At 33.8% G+C, this 23,405-nt stretch overlaps 1 protein-coding gene across 1 annotated transcript in view; it reads right to left on the minus strand.

Annotated features, from left to right (window-relative positions):
• The window catches only part of DAB1 (DAB adaptor protein 1), a gene marked incomplete at its 5' end in the record, with an annotated part of 92,751 nt that overhangs the window by 39,384 nt on the left and 29,962 nt on the right, over positions 1-23,405 (minus strand). The window contains 4 exons of the mRNA XM_015815038.1: positions 5,142-5,207; positions 7,567-7,605; positions 8,074-8,193; positions 11,286-11,417. Of these exons, the coding sequence (XP_015670524.1) occupies positions 5,142-5,207; positions 7,567-7,605; positions 8,074-8,193; positions 11,286-11,417 (357 nt within the window). The remainder of the gene's footprint in view (positions 1-5,141; positions 5,208-7,566; positions 7,606-8,073; positions 8,194-11,285; positions 11,418-23,405) is intronic.

Here is a 23,405-nt window from a genome sequence, read left to right on the forward strand (position 1 = left end):
CGGAGAAAAGGTGGCGGAACTCAAACCTGGCCACGCCCTCATCAAACCCTAGGACCGCCCCTTTAGAGAACAGGAATGCAAGTAAAATTTGGGAGGGGCTATTTCCGGTGTGGGAGGGGCTATTTCCGGTGCGGCCGGCCCGGAAAAAGGTGCCGGAACGCGGTTCCGCCGCGTTCCGGCTGAAAAAAAGCCCTGCTATAATGCATATACTACATACTACTACAATAATCTGGTGCAATATGCTGTATGTGTATATCTGAAACAAAATTCAATGCCTAGTTCAGGTGAATTGTGCCTTATGAATACACCTTGTAAATTATGAGAGGAAAAATTGTATTACAACATTAAGAGAGGAAAATAATCAAGACATTAGACTGTTCTGACTTGAAAACTGGAGAACTTTATTATCTATTGGTAATAGCAGAAAAATCAAGTAAAGATCACAAGACTAGTATAAGAATACATGGATCTTTTCCCCTAGTCATTCAAAAGATGCAGAATATCTCATTTTTAAACATTTGTATTTCAAATACTTTTCTTATTTTTATTGTCCTTTTCATTAGAATTTCTCAAATTCTAATTCTACAGATTCCAGATGCTTTAGAGTTACAATATGTATTGGACAAGTAGCTCAATGCAAGCACAAGCTTTGACTGATCAAGAACAAACTTATTATACACAAAGTGTATTATCAGTTTATAAATATTAATCAAGTTATTTTCAGATTGTTTGAAAGCAGAAATGAAATTTCTTATTGGACTGTCAATATTTTATAACACTCATAGTGTTGACAGCTATTTTGTCATGGAAGACTGGATTGTAAGTGCTATGGTATGTTTCTACTTTGCCTTTTTGTTCTTAAGAAGAATAATTTCTGGCTCACTTATGACTATATTTAGTAGTTCTGCTCTCTATCTTTTGAATTGCTTACAAAATGAAAATGTTTTTTTTCTATTCATATTTTTATTTCATCTCTAAAGGCATTCATTCACATAAGGTGACTATAGGGTTATTTTTATAAATTCAGCTTCTTTTTAGGGCAAATAAATACTGCAAATTTACTGATATTTTATCAACACATTAGACAATTATAAAATAAAAATAGGGTGTAAAAGAGAATAAAAATAATCACAGAAATGCAAAATAAAATGCCCAAAATATATGCACAGCACTGAAAATTTAGTCAGTTCTATAACTGCATTTTCCACAACTAGCCCAGGATGCATTAACTACTGCTAGCTTTAGCTTGACATAATGCAGTAAAAAGCTCATGGTTGCGCTTATTCCTACAAGCTATACACATTTTATACTAATAATGCAAAGTGACTTAGTTGGTTAAACTGGCTAATATCTATTCTTACTACCCCTATGTCCCCAATCATAAAAGCATCAGGCATAGAGAAAATCTTACGGGCAAATTCTAACTTTTTTTAAAAAAAATAAAAAAAAATCCCTCTGCGAAAACCTTCCTGGGCATTATCACCTTGATATTGCGGAAAGAAAAGATAGTTTTAGGGACCCAGATAGTGATGCTAGTAGGAATGATAATTCCTGGTAGGACCATCTTTGTTCATAATGTCAAAAGGGGAAAGGTGAAGTTAACGTTAGGGTTTTTACACCAACGCTAATTCACAACAGGGCTGAAGATAGCAGGGACTCTCAAAGTAGGTAGCAAATTGATCCATGGAGAATGTAATTGCATACTAAAATTTGTAAGGCAATGGCAAACCACTTCTATATCATTGTCAAGAAAACTTTGCTGGGCTGAAACATTTAGAGAAGCTGACATTAGAGACACTTGAGGTTAGATATTACTCCTCTAGTTACTAGGAAAGAATTCTGACATTCTTTGGACAAAGGCTTCAAATAAATTTGACTACAAGAATGCCAGTGTTGAAAAACAAATTCTTGTTTTATAAGAGTCCGTGCAGTTTGAACCTAATATGTAAGAACCATGAACCAAGAACAATTTGAAATTGGAAATGAAACCTATTAAATTAAAAGCAAATGAGTGAATTTATGTTAAACAGAATGGGTTATTCAAATCAGATGATTACATGATGGAGGCATTCCTTTGAAGGAATGAAGTAGTAATGCTAGTTAAGGAAGACATTGCTAAGCAAATGCTCACCTACATACATATATCAAAATTAGTGGCTATTCATGGAATATCAATGTTATACAAGTTTTAAAAACTCTAAGAGATACTGAAGAAATCTATACCAAATTTCAAAGGTGCTAATACAACATTAGAAACATGATAGAAGTTAAGCATTGGTAAATAGAGGCACTAGAAATTATAGATGGAGTATGAAAAAGATATATTGTAGGAAATGAAATGAAGAAGATAGGCCGTACAGTAGTTTTGCAAAAGGGGCATTCCAACCTTAGTTTCAGGAGAATATGGACATAATCGAATGTACAATATCAGAAATAAATTGATCAAATAATACCCAAAAGAAGATGGAGAAATGTAATCCAGTCAGTCAAAATCCATTCAAGTATAATTTGTGGAACAGATCACAGATTTGTAAAATATAGATTCAAGAACAAGAATATAAGATCAATTAAAAAAAACAGTACAATCAATTTATTTTGTTTATGAAATTTAGAGACCCTCCATCTCATCCTCAGAACAACTCTTGGCAGGCTGATGTAATGGGGAGAAGACGGTTTCGTAGATAACCTGGACTCATGCCATTTAGGGCTTTAAAGGTCATAATCAACACTTTAAATTAGATCAAGAAACAGATCAGAATCCAATGAAGATCACTTCATTTTTTATAATTAAGAAGCTACTACAATGAAATAACTGAATTTGGAGAAATATTGGTTCAGGAAAGATAAAAGGGTGCATAGTGCTTTCATTGGTTTATCTTGAACAGCAAATATATTATTGAATTAGAAGGATTAGAGGAGATGTCACATGGAATAAAAATTGGGAGTTGGAACTGCTAACAATCTCAGATATACAGATGATGTAGTAAAGGCTTAAAAGAGTTGATTCTGACAGTGAAAAATCTGGGTGAATGTTAAATTTTAAAAAGCCAAACATAATGCCAGCAAATATATTCAGTGTTAATAAGGAAGTAAAGGTAATAAATAGTTTTGGTTTTAGAAATAAAGAAGGAAACTTAAACAATATCATGAAGGATATTAATATTTCTAGCATTGCAAAGGTCACAACAATTAAAACAATGGTCTTTCTATTGGAAAAGGTGTGAAAGCTAGACAGTGAGAAAGAAGAGACAAAAATCTATTTCAAATTATAGATTTGAAGACTATTCCCAATAATATGTTAAATTGTGAGAACTAATTAATTGATTTTGAGCCAAATAAAGGCTGACTATTTCTGTAATGTGAGCAGAAATTTACATATTTCAAATGAGATGCAAAGGAATGATGAACTAGAAAAAACAATTATGCTTGGCAACGTTGTGGGAAACAGGGAAAGAATCAGATAAAACTGGATGAACGCAATAAAAGAAATTATATTATTTTCTCTGAAAACTAAAAGTTAGTGACAAGTCAGGATGGTGGACATTTATTTATGCAATCGCCAGGTAAGGCCTAATTCAGTGGCATTTAATTAAGTAATTCTGGAAAAGCTGGACATAAAACAGAATAATTATTGTGGATCTGTAAGTAAAAGAATTTTTTTAACCATTTGTTCACCTTTAGAAAGAATTCCAACTGTAGCAAGAGTTATAGGCAGATTTCATTAGACCTCTCCTCCATGAGCTGCACTTGTTACCAGCAGGTTTTCCAGTGCAATTCAAGATAGTAGTTCTCGCATACGAAGCTTTATACAGTACTGGGTCTAAGTATTATTGTCTATTTCCCATGGACTCTGCCCATCTGAATGATCAGACAGAGTTGGCATGCCCCAGGCCTCATAGCTTAAACTGCGTTATTGAGAAGGATACAGGAAATCCTGTAGCACCTTCCCTCAGGAATAACATCCCACAGAGATTAAAATATTAAATTATTCTTATCAGCCTTTAAATGACCATGGAGAACCTGGTTCCTCCCCAAGCCTTGGACTAAGTTGGTTGTCAGGCTTGGGTGTTGTACAAGGAAGAGGGTTTCTAAGCCACCCTAGAAACATTTCATTAACACATATAGACAAATAAATAAAATCATAACAGCTGGTAAACACTCAAATATAAAAAGGCGAAAAATAATTCTTGTAGGAAAGGAAAGGTGTTATACAATCTAATAATGTCCATGAAAGCCTATACCTCTTAGGATAAAAATCCTGTTAGGATTACACAGGGCTTCCAAAATGATAATTGTGGCCTGAATTCAGGAACAGAATTTTGCCTTTGTTCTTAATTCTGTTAAAAAACAGAACTCTAAATTAAGTAGAAATAATTTCTACTTAATAATAATTTCTCTTTCTCTGTCTCTCTCTCTGTGTCTCTCTCTCTGTCTCTGTCTCTCTCTCTGTCTCTGTCTCTCTCTCTCTCTCTCTCTCTCTCTCTCTCTCTCTCTGTGTGTGTGTGTGTGTGTGTGTGAGAGAGAGAGAGAGAGAGAGAGAGAGAGGGCTAAACTTTTTTTAAAAAGGCTGAGGAAAAATGCATCTTAAATGATACAGGTAATCCTCAACTTACAACCATTAGTTTAGTGATTGTTTGAAATTATAATGGCACTGAGAAAGTGACTTACACTTTTTTTTTCACACTTAAGACCACTGCAGCATCTCCACGTTCACATGATCAAAATTCGGGCACTTGGCAACTGGCCCATATTTATGACAGTTGAAATGTTCTGGGATCATGTGATCACCTTTTGACAAGCAAAGTCAATGGGAAGGCCAGATTCACTTTACAATTGTGTTATTAACTTAACAACTGCAATGATTCATTTAACAACTGTGGCAAGAAAGGTCTTAAATGGGGGCAAAACTCACCTAATAACTGTCTCGCTCAGCAACAGAAATATTGGGCTCAAATGAGGTCGTATGTCGAGAACTACCTACGCTCTACAAGCTAAATCCAAAACCTGTACAATTATGAAATGGAATTTATGACTTTAGGAAAAAATAAATGAGTTTAAAAGAAACTTTACATATTTTACTCTTCAAAATATGCTTGATGATTACTGGAAGGAACAAGAACACAAATGTACAAATTTTATACCTGATAAATGTTTTCTTCTGTTTCAGGCTCACGAATTGGCTCATGTCCAGCCTCAAACACAATGTACTATTACATCAGCAGCAAAAGAAGAAAGGTCAGAGGTGAAAAAGAAAGGAGAAAAAGGCAGTTTTGAACTTTAGAAGAAATAACCATCAGCAGAAAAGGAACAGCAGTACAGGCTGACAAAAGAGCAACTTTCTCTTTTTCTAAAACAAAAAACAAAAATGTGACTTTCTTTTATAGAAGAGAAATAAAAAAGATGTGAAACTTCACTAATTGTCATTGAACAAATTTCCTGCTGTTTCCTCAACAGAGATATGAACACAGTTCAACCTTGTTTCCAAAGAAGCCGATATATTCCTTATTGTACTTTTAATCTTATTTAAAAAAAGCAGGGAAAATGGACTTCAGCAATGAGTTTATTTTAACTACCTTGTTTCTATACTGATTTTGAAGAAGTTTCATGGGAACAACATCACAGAAAACTATTTCAATACTGATAGTAATTCTAATTACCATCATCATCATCTACTTATTCTTTCCATTTTCTTGGAAAGACAATTTTCCTATACTGTATTTTAAAAACCTCTTCTTTCTTCTAACATGTTTCTATAGTTCTTTTGTTTTGAAAATATTGCTAAAGGCATGTAATCTGTTCTTCGTAAAAATGTATACCATTAAAGATTTGTTTGTCATTGGTAAAAACCTTTCAACCCTATTTAAGACAATGGTGTCCTTTATTCTAGTTAGCACCATTCTTTCCTTTTTTCCTATGTTCCTAGCTTTCTATTCTATGTGTACCCACAATTACTATGGTTAATGCTATCTCAAAAACACTATTCAGTATTTGCTAGCCAGTTTCAACTCCTACTTTCCAAAGCTGATTCCATTCATGCCAAAGCATGTATCATGTTATTCCATCAGTAAAACTAAAAAAAAGGAAAGGGAAAAAGTATAAAAATACTGGATTATGGAATGCGAGTAACATTCAAGCAATGGCCTACTTCCTAATTTTTAATTATTATTAAAATATCGATGCTATTAAATCTTGGTTTTTCTCAATATTTAAGCTATTTCAAAGATTTATGATAAGGAATTGATTTCATGCATTACATTTATATATCTATAGATTTATATATCTTTTTTTTACACCGACATCACACATAGAAGTTATGCCAGAATTTTTAAGCATAGCTGATTAAATGAGCCATACACATGGCATTCATTGAATGCAAGGCCATAATGGAAAATTTTAAGCATCAGGCCGAATCAAACGCATACACACTTCCCAAACCAACATTATAACTCAGCATTACACACCAGGTGACTGATTCCTAGGGTCTAAATTCAACTAGCAAAATTTTAATTCATACCAAGAATTGGTATAAAATGTTCTAAAAAAATTAAAAGAGAGTGAAGAGAACAATCTTATAGCTGGCAGATGGGAAAAGCTCTTGTACAGGTTTCCATCCTTCCTAGTATTTTTTGACTCTCTTTGTCCATGGAACTGAATTTCTTTATCTTTTAATTACCACAATTAGTTTTTAAAACATCACTTTTGGATGATAAATGGGCCATTGGCTGTAAAAGTTGGAACTAACATACCTACCTTGAAGCACCTGCCTAATTTCCTATTGCCACAACTACTTATAATGGCATCTTCCACTATTATAGTGAAATATTAGTCTAGAGACTTTGCATTTCTTTCTCTGCAAGACACGAGACGCCCTATTTCACGGATAGAAAACTGGAATTTAGTATGCCTTTTGGAGAAGCATTAATTTATTATTCTATTTCCTAATTAATCAATGAGTGTATTTCTTCATTAATCTTTAGCATGAGCAGATTTAGTATTTCATACCATTTCAATGACCATCCCTGTTATGAACACAGGGAGACTCTCATTAGCTGTGGAGTGGACAGAACACCTGCATAGCAACTTCTGTTTCTCAAATGACCTCCCAATTAAATAAAATTAATTTAGAAGGACTCATCTTTCAACCTATAGCTTTTAAATGGCTTATTTGCTTTAAAATAGTTAATTACAACTGTCAATCTCTTAAAAGAACAATCTCAAAGCACATGTAAAAAAATATAAATAATCATGTTAAAAAATGAGTTGATATTTTTGAAATGACTTCTCAATTGATGCCATGTATCATTGCTCGGCATTATATTTATATTTCAGTTTTAGCAACATTACTTAGGTTTTCTTTATTTTGTATTTTTAATGTTTTGTTGCTTTCTTTTAAAAAAAACTAAAAAACTAGTTTGAAAACTTTTTTTATAATGTTTAGTCTTGTCCTTGATACCTTATTGATCTGTTTTTGAAATGCTGAAGGTTTTTTTTATAGTTTTATATTATTTTATAGATAAACCACATCCCTGTTTCTGAAACTTCACAAAAAATGGCTTCAAAAATTACCTGATAAACAGGATCCTCTACATCTTCTTCCAAAATTGTCTATCATAAAGAAAGTCAAAGATAAAGACAAAAAAGGGAGAGAATATGAACAGCAGATGCCTAAGAGCCATATTCATGATTTAAAGCATAAGGGAACGGCATAATATATAGATGTAAAATAGATATTCACATTTGCATGTACAACCTACAGTGTATATAATTATGTATGATATAACACCAGAAAAAGCATCACACAATTACTCCAAAGATCTCCAAGTTTTATATATAATATGTTTATTGCCAAGTCAACAAGTTCACATGATTAAGTTTCTCACCAGAGCTAAGTTGATTTTAATCACTGTCAAACATAATTGTACCAACACCAACAGTATCATCCTCAAATACAGAAACTGATCTTATATAAATTGGTTTTTAGTTTTTTGCATCACAGGTTCTGTACCACAAAAAGTCACCAAATCCAACACATATTAATTTTTTGTACTTGCCTACCAAAAATTATTAAAATACCTGATATACTGCTTGTTCACATTGTTTATCTTTTTGTGCCTTCTTTTCCAGTTCTTCTCTTTGTTTCAACTCATAAATAAGTTGGAAGAGGTCTCGTAAATCCAAAATCACAGGTTCTGCCTATAAGCGATATAGAAGTAATGAATGAATGTGTACGCATGAATGTAAAATAATATATGTATAAAAGGTCTAGCTAATAGAATTCAGCATTTCTGATAAGGCAGGTTTCAATGACAATAATCAAATCATTTAGTTTGTTGCAAGTGCACTGAAATCAATGGAATTAATAAGTTTGGCAGAGTTATCCATTACAAGTGGCCCTCATTTAATGACTGTTTTAACTTTCAGCTGTGCTGAATCAGAGAGTTCTGGCTGTTGTACCACCTCTGTGGTCATGTGATCATGATTGGTGACCTTCCCTGCCAGCTTCCCACAAGTAAAGTTAGGAGAACCTGGCATGAAGTAATGATCACATGAGGTCCTTGCTTAACAACATGAAGTAACTGGGGGTCTGCTGGAACTGCCATTATTAAACAGCACAGTCACGTGACATTGTTACTTCACAACTTCATCACTTAGCAACAAAAATTCCAGTTCCATTCATCATAATTAAATGAGGATTTCTGCAAACAATTTAAGCCGGATGTAAAGAAATAAAATTTGAAATTATTTCATTCACTAACGGAATTTGTTTAGTATGTAACATTTAATTATATTAGAAATTGAGAGCCATTTTGATCAGCATTGGGTCTTTTTTTTTTGCTAGCTATCTGTATATGTACTCACAAATTACTATAAACTTGAGCAGCTCTATGTACACATTTACAGAACTACTTTTCTGCTAGTTCCTTATTCTCAGCTAAATATTCATTGTTGGCACTGAGGCAATGTAACTTACAAAGCAAACTAATTTCTTTGTGAAGAAAAATTCAGTGAAAAAATCCTTTCTGTTACTCCATGAATTGTATAATCAAACCAGCCAAGAAGTTTTTACAACTGAATATATTTTTATTATTAATTTGTATGCTATCCATTTGTCAGATACTAGGCGGCCTACAGAATTAAAATGTCAAAACACCATACAGTAAAATATCAAATCAAAAGTACAGGTGGTCCCTGTACTTACAACCGTTCATTTAGTGACCATTCAAAGTTACAACAGGACTGAAAAAAATTGATTTATTACAATTTTTCACACAGGACTGTTGTAGCTTCCCTATGTCATATAATCAAAATTTGGGCATTTGGCAACTGGCATGCATTTATGACAGTTGCACTGTCCCAGGACATGTGATCACCATTTTTAACCTTCCCAGTTGGCTTCCGACAAGCAAAGTCAATAGGGGAAGCCTGATTCGCTTAACAACTGCAGTGATTCGCTTAACACTTATGGCGAAAAAGGTTGTAAAATGCCATGCTTAGCAAACAAAATTTTGGGTTCAACTGTGGTGCTACCTCAAGGACTCCCTGTAAGATCAGTTGCTATTCCCCAATTAAAAGTCTTCTTTCCTTTATGAAATAGCGCCATTAGCAGGAGCTTTGAATCCAGAAAAATCTTCCGTTATATTTCAGTACTTTCAGAGAAATGGAACTCCAACTTGAACAATCGATGGAATAGTCACAGAAGGATATTCTTCTCCTAGAAGGTTTTTGTACCAATAGGAACTTTGTCTCATTGATATTCTGTCTGGATTTCTTTCAATATACACAGCCACGAGGAACTGGGTAAAGACTTCTACTGCCACCCTTTGCTTGGCCTGGGGTACAGATATAAATTTGGATCTCATCAGTATACTGATGCTAACTAACTCTAAACTGATGAATGGTTTCTCAGAGCAGGTTTTGTTGATATTAAACAACTCTGGAAAATAAACTGAGCTCTGAGGCAAACCAGATTGAAGGATCCTAGGGTTCAACCTTTCTTCCCCCAACAACACTGATAGAAGCTGCTGGAAAGAGCAGAACCAATGCAGAATAGTGTCTATGATACACAGTCCTTGCACACGGCCAAAAGGATATCATGATCAAGAATATCAAATGCTGCTAGGACATAGGGGGATACACCATCCAGCTCTGAGCAAAGGTGATCCTTAATTCCAACTGAAAGGGTTACAAATAATCTTTTTTTTTTTAAGGACTCTCTGAAATTGGAGCCAAACCACCTTTTCATCAACCTTGCCTATAAATAGTAGGTTGGAGACCAGTCATAATGTTCTGTCTTCTGTATGCATGTAAATCCTTATTAGGACTTCATATAAAATTTCTTTGTGGCTACAATCTAAATTTAAGCGCCTCTGGTTTTTTTTAGAGATATTTCAATGCAAGGAGTACATTTTGAAAGTCCATTATGGATAGTGCTGTGCAATGAAGAAAACGCAACCGAAACCAAAATAAAATTATCAGAGCGTAATTCAATACTTCTCAGACAAATTTTTTTCCTTAATGAAGTCTCAAACACAATCCAATTCGAAAATGAGTAACTGATGTTCACCCATCTCAAGCTTAAACTTATTAATGCTTTATTGGTGACTCTATTTAATAGTTCACGCTATTTAAGCATAAATTTAACTTACTATACATTCCAAATGAAACTTTTAATTCAAAATTATAAGATATAGCAAAAACATATTATCTGAGATTGAAACTGATGTGTCTGAACTCACATCTGTAATTACCGTATTTTAATTTGGTTTTGTAAACTTTTATAAATGCAGTTTTAGAAATCTTTGTATAGTAGGTGGGAGGGAGTCTCATCTATTCCTAGTGAACTAGTTTGTACTTAATTTATACTGGTCAAGCTTCAAATTTTAATTAGGTGAAGGTTCATTTTTATTTATTGCGTACAAATTATATTTGCAAATTAATGGCAAATTAAAATGAACATAAAAGATGCTTAGAGTAGACTCTGAAAATAGCTATTTGTTTTCCATTCTTTTCCACCTAAAAGGGTGGAGGGGACTAAGTAAACTGATTTGTATTCAGCTGATGTATACAGCTTAATTAGAAAGCAAAATAATTACTAATTAGAAGGAATACATCAAGAAAAAACTGGGAAGGATGACTGTGCTCATTTCTTTCTAAGACTGATATTGTTAAAATGTCATTTCAGAACACTTATGCAGGGACTTCTGACAGTATTATATATTGCATAAAGAATGCTACTAAAGGTGATAAAATGATGATATAAATGAGAAATGATACTTAATACTTACTGCTTGGGCTGTTTTTATTGCCACAAATCTATGATTCCCTTCCTTTCCACATACATATCCAAAGGCCCGGTGGTCTGTGATATCCTTGGCGATGTATGAAATTTCATGTACTGCATGATGGTGCTGTAGTAGCTGTTCATAAACAAAGCACAAGAGCATTATTAATTGATTTGATTGAGGCACATGATTTATTTTTATGAGGATAAGTCTGAAAAAGAACAATCCCACAATGAAAAACTCATGGTTTGATTGAGTCATGCGATTTATTTTTATAAAGATAAATGTGTAAAACAGCAGTATCACAATGAAAAGCAATGCTTCAAGCACATTTTCTTCAAGACTACATCTGAATGGTTTGATCATGTTTATAATCATTTCATGCTTTAGGTGCTTTAGGTGTTTCATCTAGTGTTTTGTTTTCAGTTAGATGAATCTTCCTCATCTGTTATCACAAACTCTCTTGTGATATTGTGTCAAATTTCAGATCTTTCAATGACAGGTTGCTTTTCTTGTGATCATTAAGAGAGCTTTAGTTGTTACAATCCTTTACCATTCTTTAGTATCTTTCAAATGGTCTTTCCTGCCTTATGGTTGAACATATATCCTGAACTAGCATTAGCACTGAAATTAATATTGCTACTGTTTAAGTAAGATTAAGTAAGATTTAAAGGCCAGCTGGTTTCTGGAATTTTATTTCCAAAAAATCCTGGAGAACTACTGCACGGAGAAGACTCGAGCACTAATATATACTTATTTATATTACAAGGAAAAATGGGTGCAGGTGTATACATGTAGCCTCTAGTTGGATATATTAAAAAAATTGCATGAGTTAAACAAAAAGCAGTGCGATATCCACATGTTTAGTTTCAGTTATATATATTTTTCAGATATAAACTGCATCACAATATATGGTTCCTCTCTACACAAAAGAATAATAATTCTGTGTGCATATTCAGATAGAAAAGAACTTGTAATTCCTTCCTGTCATTTGTACAATAGTTTATTTTTGCTTACCACTGACTTAGCATGCATTTTTGAGTATGTGTCTGAATTGGAAATCTGTCTTCCCAAGTGTCAGGTCCTGCAACCACCATAATGCAAAGGGTAGGGAGAATGCATTGCTATAGTTATAGTTATGAGGCTTTGGCAGTAAGAAGAAGCTGTGTGCCAGAGATGACTAGATACAAATTGCTATTTGTGAATTTGGGTCCTAGAGATAAGATAGTTGTTGATGTATTGATTGCCCTCTTGCTTAATAGTGGCTGTCCAGAAATACCCGGGTCTTATTTTGGGGCTGATTGGAAGAGCTGGTATTCTACTGCTTGGGGACTTCAATCTCCATTCCCTGGAAACTGAGATAGGTTGGGAATTCACAGCTTACACGGACCTATTCCACTTAATATTTCCACCAGGTCACCAAGTATATTAGGTTATTTAACAATTACTGTAACAAGACTAAGCCAGAGATGCAGCAAAAGTCTTGAATTTATGCTTAAGAGTGTATGAAAGATTAGATAAGGAGAAAAAAGTTTCAAACTAAATTCTAGTAAGAGGGAGTTGATGGTCATTTGTAAAGAATGAAACAATTTCCTTGGAATGAGCTGATCCTTGATTCAAGCTGATCTTGGAGTCATGGTTTCTGCTTAGATAGAAGGTGAAAGTCATGATCAGAAGGACCTTTAGTCAGCTTGGGTAGAGCACCAGTTGTAGATGTTCCTGGTCTATGAAATTTAGATAGTTATAACTCAAATACTCATGAGGTAGTTGGACTACTTATTATATGAGGGCTGTCTTTGCAGACAATAGGAACCTAAAAAATGCAACAACCATACTGTTAATTGAGGGAATCAAGGAAAACATTAACATTCTGTTAGGTGCTGCACTGGTTATTAGCCATATTTGATAATTTAAATATAATGTGCCCATTAGTATATGTAAAACATATAGTACGAAGCTAGATCATTTCAGGGATTGCTTCATTCTGATTTTGTCGGTTTTGATGGTACAGTTTGAGAAGATCATAGACAGGAAGACAGGGCTTCTCCTTAGTTGCATCCATATTATGGAATTCACTGCCCCAAAGAGGCATGTGGGCCCATTCACTTCTGGCAATCAAGAGGTGATGTTATAAGCTTTCTTTTTAAGATAAGTATTTGACTCTTACCCCTTATTAGGAGATCATTGTTATAAGTGTTTTTTTTAATGCTTTGTGAGCTTTTAACTAAGTTTTAATTGAGGCAATTTTAATATTTTTTCTATAATTCTTGACTGAATGGTGCAAAAAGTGTTATAAGAAATAAATAAATCACGTAACTGTCATTATAGCTCTCAATCTCTTCTCCCAATATAAACTCTTTTTTTGGCCTATTGACTGATTCTACTTTGTATAGCTTGTTTTCTATTGCTCTGACAATACAATTTAGATAATGCCCACTCCTAAGAATTGCTATACAAGCACAATAATGTTAGGCAATGAACAAATTTATTTTTTTCTTATTAAAAAGGCTTTGGGTTTTTTTGCTTAATTTGTATCATTTAATTAGCATTTCATTAATGTTCATAGATTACAACTATCTTAACGTTTTGTGTGTGCAAACCATCTATCTTGTATAAAAATATGGTTTTATTTTATAGTCAGTGCAGATTTCATGTGATTAATTTAAACCTGCAAACATCTCATAAAGCTCAAACAGAATGCAGGCACACAGAGACAGATCATGGTAACTAAATTTGCAAAAATCTTTTCATTAAGTTGTTATAACCCATTATAAATTATAGTGATTAAGAAAATCTCATGTCAATCAATGGCAGTAACAGTATAGAGAAACACAGAGAAATATCCCTTCTGCTAAATTTTAATTTATCTTTGTAATTAGCACAGAAAAATGGATTTAAGGAAAGTTTAGCAGAGATTAAGATAACATTCTAAACTGGCATTTATTTCAAAGATGAATTTTCTTGACATTCATATTTGTCATTTTTATATCATAAAAATATATGAATTACAAATAAATATACATTATATGTAAACAAATATACATTATAGGTAATCCTTGATTTATGACAGCAATTGGGACAATTTATGTTGCTAAGCAAAGCAGCTGTTAAGTGAGTCACACTTAATTTTACTGCCTTATTTGCCATGGTTAAGTGAATCATAGTAGTTGTTAAATGAATCATATGGTCATTAAGCCAATACAGTTTCCCCTGTTGACTCTGTTTGTTAGAAGCCAGTTGTGAAGGTCACAAAGGCAATCACATGACCCAGGGATACTGTAACCATTGTATATACATTCCAGTTGCCAGGTATCTGAATTTTGACCACAGGACTATGGGGATCCTGTGATGGTTGTATGTGTGAGGACTGGTTTTAAGTCACTTTTTTCAGGGCTGTTGTAACTTCAAACAGTCACTAAACAAACAGGTTTATGTTGTGTACTATATATAAAACATCCATGGTAAGTATAAATAGGAGAGCTGGTCTGGTGCAGTGATTAAGTGCCAGGCTAGAAACTGGGGGATCATGAATTCTAGTTCCACATTAGGCACAAAATTAGATGACAGGTCCTGGGTCCCTCACTCTCTCTCAGCCATAGGAAGAAGACAATTGCCAACCATTTTGAAGATCTTGCCAAGAAAATTGCAGGGACTAGTCCAGGCAGTTGCCATAAATCAACACTGACTTAAAGGCCAATCCAAGCCAAGGTTAAAAGCAAAACCAGCAATAATACAAAAATTCCAGAAGAATTCTATAATCTTTTTCTGAAATGAGCACACTGGCTGATCTTGAGAGACAGTTGCTCAACAGAGTAAACACTGTCACAGAAAAACAGTGTTTTTCATGCCTTAACTCCCATCACTTTGGGAAAGTAGGATACTAGCAGCAGCTTCTCTCAGAACAATTGATTTGACTAGGTTGACCCAGGCTGGAGAAGACAATTCTGGAAATATTTAAGGGCCAAGTCACACTTACCTTTTTATGTTAAAAATGGTTGTTTGAAGATAAGGCAGGGTCCATAGCACAGGCATAATATGGGGCAGCTAATAAGCAGCCCATTGCATTTTAAATCAACTGCAGCTTCAGGTTGGTCTCCAAAGACACCCCCTCTTATAACATATCTTTATTAATTTATTTATTTATTAATTTAATTTATATCCCGCCCTTCTCCTTACGGACTCATCATAATCCAAGCAGGTGATGATTAGGATGCAATTTATTGGAGCTACATCCAAGGTCCCTGCATGCCCAATCACAGTAACTATGAGTCAGATTTGCTGCATTAGGGGGTGGTACTTTCTCAGCTATATTAAATACTGGAGCAATCAAGAGAGAGCCACAATACATCAACAGCAGGTCTTTCTTGGGGTCAACTTCAGAATTAATCAGAGATCTCAGTTTTATTATGCGTTTTTTTAAAGGAAATATATTTATCAATCTTATATAAAACCTCAAACTGATGCCTTGTTTTGGTTAAGGCTTTGATACTAATCTTATGATTTACCTCTGTAAAGCAAACAATGTCCGTATCTAGGGGTGATATAAGGAGCCCCATGCCCTCTGCTGTGTGCATGGACAAATGACATTTTTACCAAACTGAAGTTAATGGGAAAACAGCCCACTTAAACAGTGTTGGGTTGCTCAAAGTCGATTGCTCAATTATAAAGAGTTGTGTGCCAGTCCTGGTGGGGGTTTATTTTTCTATTTCTATAATGAATTTTCTAAGTTATGTTCCCAAACTAGATTACAATATTAAACATGTAATTTAACTGATGTTCTTATAAATGTAGAAGTCCAATCCTAGCTAAAATAGATATTGGCTATTACAATAAATACATAATTTAAATATTCTTTATAATTTATATATTTCTTCCACAGGAATCATCTTCTGTCAGTTATTTTGTTGGATTACAAGAATGAATAATATATACCGTAAGCAGGAGAAAGGAGGTGGGAGACACTGCATAACATCCAAACTCCAGCCAAATAAGAGAAATCTTTATAATATTGACCCAAAGTTAAGCAGATAATCTATGCTGTCTAAATTGTCATGAGATCAGCAACTATATACATTGTTTAAACAAATAAGGGCTTCCCAATATACTGAATTCAGCGGGCATTCAAAACTGCATCTCCATTCCATATTCTTAATTATGAGGAATATGGATTCTGTATATGAATGTTGGTTTAACCAGAGATTGGATATGTTATCAGATTCATTTTTCTTTTGTTTCACAAAATGGTAAGCATAAAACACTGCATAAAAATAGTTATGTAGGTTTCAGGGTTTAATAGAGATTTTAAGCAAGCCAGAATACTTATATAGATTTGGATGTGTTTATTTTTCTAAGAATTGCAATCCTAAAATTCTAAAGCTCTACAGAAGAATGAGTCCAAACAGGCTAGTGCATCTACTCTCTATTCTACAGCTCTATTTCTTTACAGGATATAAGCAAGAAAAACAGATATAAGGCATTTTATTCCAGTACAATTTGAAAGCTAAACAGTGACAGTAACTGTATAAAAGATGGTGATGCCCTAGCTTGCTTATTAGGAGCTTTGCAAAAAGGACAACTGACAATATTTTGGATGAATGCCACACAAACAACTGAAGAACCATAATTATTTAGACATTTGTACAATCATGGAACATAATGGAACAAAAACTCTGTTGTCAAACCCCTTCTTGAATGAATGTATTACTAGAGACCCGAACGGATGTTTCTAGGGTTCCAAAGTTTTTAGTAATTATCCAGATCCTAAGCAAACAAACAAAGTCACATTCACAAAAGCTTGCTTATATCCTACTGATTGTATATTATGACATATCTGCCAATAAATTTAGCAGAGTAAATTAATTTTGTTGGAAGCATTCTTCATGAGTGCTACATATTCCCAAGTGTATTAATTATATTATCTTATTTACATAATATAATTGTATTGATTTATTAGATTTTCTTCTGCATTCAAGCTGTATGCTTTCCTTCTAATTGTAAAATTAGGTATCCCCCTTTCTTTATCTCAGGGTCCTATTAAATCCATTTTTTTTGTCATTACCTTGTTGATTGCCAAGCAGTATTTGCACAGAAATTAATCTATGATCACATTCATTTGTGGAATTGGACATAAAAATTATTATGCTATGGTAAAATATCTTTAATGCAGGGATAGCAGATAGAAACATTTTTATTTATTCTGGAAACCTCATTAAGTCCTGGAAAATCATTATATTTCCAATGGTTGATGCAAAAGTACTACCTTGTAATTTGTACCAGGCTATTAAGAAGCAGTAAAGAATCAGACTCAATTGAACAGAAGGGAAAAAAAACATGCTTACAGTCACTATCCTGTCAGTATTTATAGAGAATTTAAGTAAATGGCTGTCAATAAATTCCTAGACTTTAGTAAGCATGTTGTTTCCCAACACAGTAGGTATAGAATGAAGTACTTTATATTAGTTTAGAACATCCCTCTGTTTTGGGAAACAATTAGTCCTGAAAAGCTTCTAAATTCAATGTAGAATATATTAATTGCCCATGGACTACTTTAACTAATTAGTTCTAAGTTGTTCTACAAACAGAAAATTCATATTATTCAGGGCATATTCATGTACAATCTTATATTTCATACTTACCTGCCTGCTACTATTCTGCTAGAAAACTAATTAAAAACAGCAAGCAAGAAAAATACACTTTGATTGAAATCAGCTACTACTGATTCACGTTTTCAATCTATGTGTGTGTAAAGAAATCAGTGAACTATTTTTACATTTGTGAACAGGATTAAAGTAATGGAACGCAACTATAACAAGAACAGGGCATAGGAATAGCCTTTTTAGTGTATTTTTTTTTCTATTCGCTTCTAAATGTTTACGATTCCTGGAATAATTTAATTTCAGGAAAAATACATTCTGATTACACAATGTTTGGTTCTGCTTAATTTAAAATTTAGCATTCAGGATCAGCTTCAGATTAGAAACAAGAATTCAGAAATGCGTCCACAGAATTTTTAAATACTAGCATATTTTTTCTTCCATTTCAAAGGGCTAGAAAAGTACTATTCCAGAAGTCTGAGTGAAACTTTTAGCTTGTTTTAAATTTACCCACCTTTATTTTAAGATCAAAACTCTTAAAGAAAAAAAAAATTAGGAAGGGAATATTTACACAGCACCCTAAGTTTTAGCTTTTGTTGATTATTATTTGCCATTAAGTCAGCCTCAACCCTTTACCAAGAATAAAACTCTAGGATAATCTGTCCCCATACTGGTCCTTCAGGTCTTCAATTGTTACATCAATTACCACTGTAACGGAATCCATACACCTTATTTCTAGTTGTCCTCTTCTTCTTTTTCTTTCCAGCTTTCTTAGCACAGTCTCAAGGGAACTTGGTCTTCTTATAATGTGTCCAAAATATTGTAATTGAATCATTTTGCTGTGAATGAAAACTCTGTGATCCATGTATTTGCTTCCTGGGATCTATGATATTCTCAAGCTTCTGTTATTAACACTACATATTTCTAAATATTTGAGCACATGTTGGAGTCCTCATTAGTTCACATAGAGTGATCCTGTATTTTCCCTGCAGTCATGCTAATTTTGATCTATATAAACAATTCTGTCTAAACATCACATAGTATTGTATAGAAGGCACAAAAATGTGTCTATTGCTTCTCATCAGCTTTGCCAATGAGGACTAATTGCATCCTATGAGCAAAGTCAGTCTTATTCAAGTTCTCACAGATTATCTAGCATTATAAAATAAAACCAAATGTTCCTTATTCTAGTTCTGAATGGAATGTTCAAAGGTATAATAAGATTCATAAATCTTCATATCCTAAAAACCATTTCAAGAGCACAGTATGCAAAATGCACAGACTTAATATGAATAATTCACATCCTATCATTTTTTATGTTTCCTTATAATTCTTTGACATTATTTATTTAGCAGTATTTAGTAGTATTTCTGAGCTGATATACTAGATTCAGGAATGACTTCTTGAGGGAAGGCATATTTTGAAATAGTCAATTCTTATTATGTGTGGAGCAAGCATACAAATGTCAGTTTCACAATGTCATCCCCACAATAGTTCCTCTTCAAATATATGCAAGATCAACATGATTAGTAGAAAATACTTTGAACCCAAATTTATCCCCAAGGTGAAAATTTAATTAAAATATATCATCCTAACCTGAACAAACATCTTGCCTACACTTCAGTCTGATCAAGTTTCATGTTCTTGCAAATTCTGCCAAGGATAGGCAGGAATCTAGGAAAAGGTTCCAAATGAACCTTACAGTGTTTCTTCTGAAACAAAGGTCTTAGTCCTCTTTTATACTGCTCATGATGACATTCTCAGGTAGCCCCTTCTTTGAACAAGATCACACATCCAGTATACGTGCACCTCATTTTCCCTTTACTGGATCTTTGGGAAATCTTTCAGCATTGTTTGCAACCTAGATTACCTGAAGACTTATTTATAATTTCTAAAGAATTCCAAACATTTCTGGAAGGTGCAGTAAGCTTCACTGAATATTAAATGATATAAATTTGGTTCCCTAGGTCTCAGTCTCCCATAGGATCTCAGCTACAGCCTTCTCTGCCATCCAGTTTACTTTATACAAGTTTCTCTCTTTCCAATCTTCTCAAGCATTCGTGTCTTTTTCCCCCTATATTTCTGAAAGAAGAAAGATTAGAGAAAGAAAACCTGTATAATTTGTCCTCCATATGACTGGAACCAAGTTGCCTTGATTGTTAGCTTCCTTATCTTACATCCACAGTGTGTATTCAGGAGGCTTCATCTATGGGATAATTACCTATACACACTGTATTTAGCTTACCTGAAATATTCAGTGTGTTTGCTAACTCTTCTCCTGTATTTTGAAGCAAAACATTTTAATATAACAAAGAATAGTGTTTTAGTACAGCAGCTAAAGATTTTTACAAATTATAATCAAGGTATTTTCTATTCTTGCATAAATGTATGATGGTTTAAAGTCACTTCACACCTTTGTTGATATGTCCCTTAGTGACTGTGGATTATGAATATGATTAATGATTAGGACAAATATTAGATCTTTATTTCAAATTTACAGGCACTGCTGAAACAACATGTACACCATGCATTGCATAATGTTAGATTTCCATAATTTCATTTTGTGTTTTTAGAGACAATTTGCCAGTTCAGAAATGAGCCATGCAATTATGATGTACAGACAGTCCTTGACTTATGACCACAATCGAACCTGGAATGTCGGTTGTAGGTCATTCCAATCATTAAGCAGGTCACAAATTAATAGGACTTGATTTTATGACCATTTTTATGACAGGTAGTAAGAAAATTAGTAGTTAAGCAAATCATATAATCATTAAATGAATCCAGCATTCCCAATGGACATTTTTTGCCATTTTCTATAAGTAAGTTGTGCAAATCGTGTGCAAGGGTGACTCATAAACTTGTCTGGATCACTGAAGAGGTACATCTCTCAACAGTATATTAAAGCCAACCTGAGGCCTTTTCTGGTTTTCAGAGCATATATATATATATGCAAGCACATAAAACTTCCACTGCATTGCAAAAAATAAGTGAATAATGATTTGCAATGAAGAATGCAACTGGCATTGCTGACTTTTTTTTAATTCTCTCCTCATAAATATGAAAGCCACAATAAAATATGGTTTCAAAAAGAATTTATAATGCACCTTGTTTCAAGAAGATATTCGAAATCAAAAGTTTTGCTGGGCATAAAACCACCTCTCCATTGCTCATTATTGCTGCTTTTGTTTATCTGTAGTTTTACTTTGTGATGAAGTATTATGTTTTGTTTTTTGACATACTTGTATAATATGCTAGAACTGAAAACTAAAGGGCAAACAATTTAAATAATACATAAACAAGCCTGTTATACAAGATTTAAGAACATCCAAGATCTTAGTTCACTGAGAATTACACATAAATCTGTATATTAGCTAGAAGGACCCCAATACTGCTTTAGAAAAATCTAGGTTACAGAATAAAATGTAGTGTCAAACTAGTCCTTAGGCATATCTACAGGCATAGTCTATCCATTTCAATGTCACTTCGTGCAATGTATTGTTAAAAACTGCAATGATGGGAATCTGAGAAACAGATGCCCTGTGGCTTTCATAGTTACTTAAATAGCTTATACAGCACTTTTAATGCCTTTCACAGTAATAAAGTCTTACATTTACCAATGCCTTTTTTGCTTTGCTAACTATACCATGGCAGAGAAGACTGTGTGGTTATGGGAGTCTTGCCTGCCACAACTTACAGTATATCATTAGCTTCATAGATGGGTTAGCAATACATAAGATTATAACAAGTGGGATAGCAGCTGGGAAGCACTCTTCTTACATTTCTCTTTTAAAATCAAGAGACAGGCAGTTTTTAAAGAGAAGAGCCACATTATCATGTTCAGCTGCTGTTCCTCCTTTTTGCATCTTAAAAATAACCTGATGGTAAACAATATTGATTATGAGGACTCTACACTCTTTGTAACAACACTTCTGGATGAAACACCACAAAAGTGTTACCATAACTTTTAGAAATATTAGCGGATGAGTTTTGAAGTGTTTAGAAGGCCATTCTTCAGCAAGAAAAAAAAGATTAAAAAAAAGATATGCTCTTTTGAAGAAAAAGGCTTTATCAGACCATGAGTAGCTTTCTAATGTACTCTGTCCACAAACTATCAATTTCCCTTGATAAAGACCTATACTTAAATTGGAAGAAACTACCTGGGATTTTTTAAAAATGTAATAGCTGGACTAATTGATATGTTTTAATACAGCTCTTTTTGTTGCCTTACTTTTTCAATTTTTTGCCTCTCCTATACAAAAACAAAACAGTTGTCATCTACCTTATAGTATCTTCCTAAGGATTGAGAAAATGAAATATATAAACTTTTTTTTTACAGATCAGCTTGTTATCAGGACCAAATAAATATGCTTCCATTGAGGCTGATAAAAGTTACTGAAATCCGCAGAGCAAAGTTCCAAAGATATGATGTTCATTTTTTCCACACTGCTTCTAGAATTTTTGGTTAGCCACCCAGAGTCACTTTGGTTGAGTTGGGAGGCTGTACAAATGTTACAAACAAAAAACAAATGTTGCAATTATTTATACCAATTGGAAGCTTTACTACCTTCCACAGTATGGACAAAATTCCACGACAACAAGGTAAATATATTCATGCTGACTTTATATTGTCCATCATTACATAAAAACTATGTGGAGATTAGGAAAATTTATGAATGTTCACAAAGTAAATGGATGCTTATAGATTTGTCCAAAGCTATCCATAGAAGTTATCACTAAGTTTAGATATCTTTTTTTAAATGAAACACATTGTTTCATTCAGAGCTATGGCCATATAAATAAATAAATTAAATTAAAATGTATTTTAATAAATTAAAATTATTAAATTTATACTTGCAAAAGGTATAGCTGTGTTGAACATGAAATGGGAAGGTAACCCATTTTCTGATACTTCTATTCTCCAAATCTAGTATCTTGGGTTAACATATTGCAAAGATTGCTTGGAGATTACTTCCAATGTAATCTACCAGATCCCCTTGCCCCTGTGACTATGTAGGACAGACGGGGAGGAAGTTAACCACCAGATTGCAAGAACATAACAGTCTGATGAGATCCGTAGTCTCCCAATGCAATGAACAAGGACATACATTCAATTTTGCAGCTACTAAATTGTTGTATGAGCAAGTACAAAAATAGTGAGAAGTGATGGAAGCCTGGAAAATGGGCTGATTTACCGCCAGCTTATCAAGTACTTAAGAGGCAAGGGCTTGGCAACACAAGGAAACAAAAGCCAACAACATGGCCATCAACATCCCAATCAACAACTAAAAAGACACACCCTACCAGCTACCATATAAATACCACACACAGAATAGCCCAATGCACACACTCTGCTAGAGAGAAGTTCCCTGAGGATGGGCTCCAGCATGAGTCCAAAAACTCAGAAGCCTAAACCTCTGGTCTCAGTGAGTGACCCAGATTGGATCCTGCAACATTATCCTGGGACAGGTATATTTGCCTTCATATTTGCCACAAAGAAGAGGGAGTCAAGCTATTTTCCAAGGCGCCT

The sequence above is a fragment of the Protobothrops mucrosquamatus genome, unplaced genomic scaffold (genome assembly GCF_001527695.2).
Source record: "Protobothrops mucrosquamatus isolate PMUCROS unplaced genomic scaffold, P.Mucros_1.0 scaffold304, whole genome shotgun sequence".
Lineage (NCBI taxonomy): Eukaryota > Metazoa > Chordata > Lepidosauria > Squamata > Viperidae > Protobothrops > Protobothrops mucrosquamatus.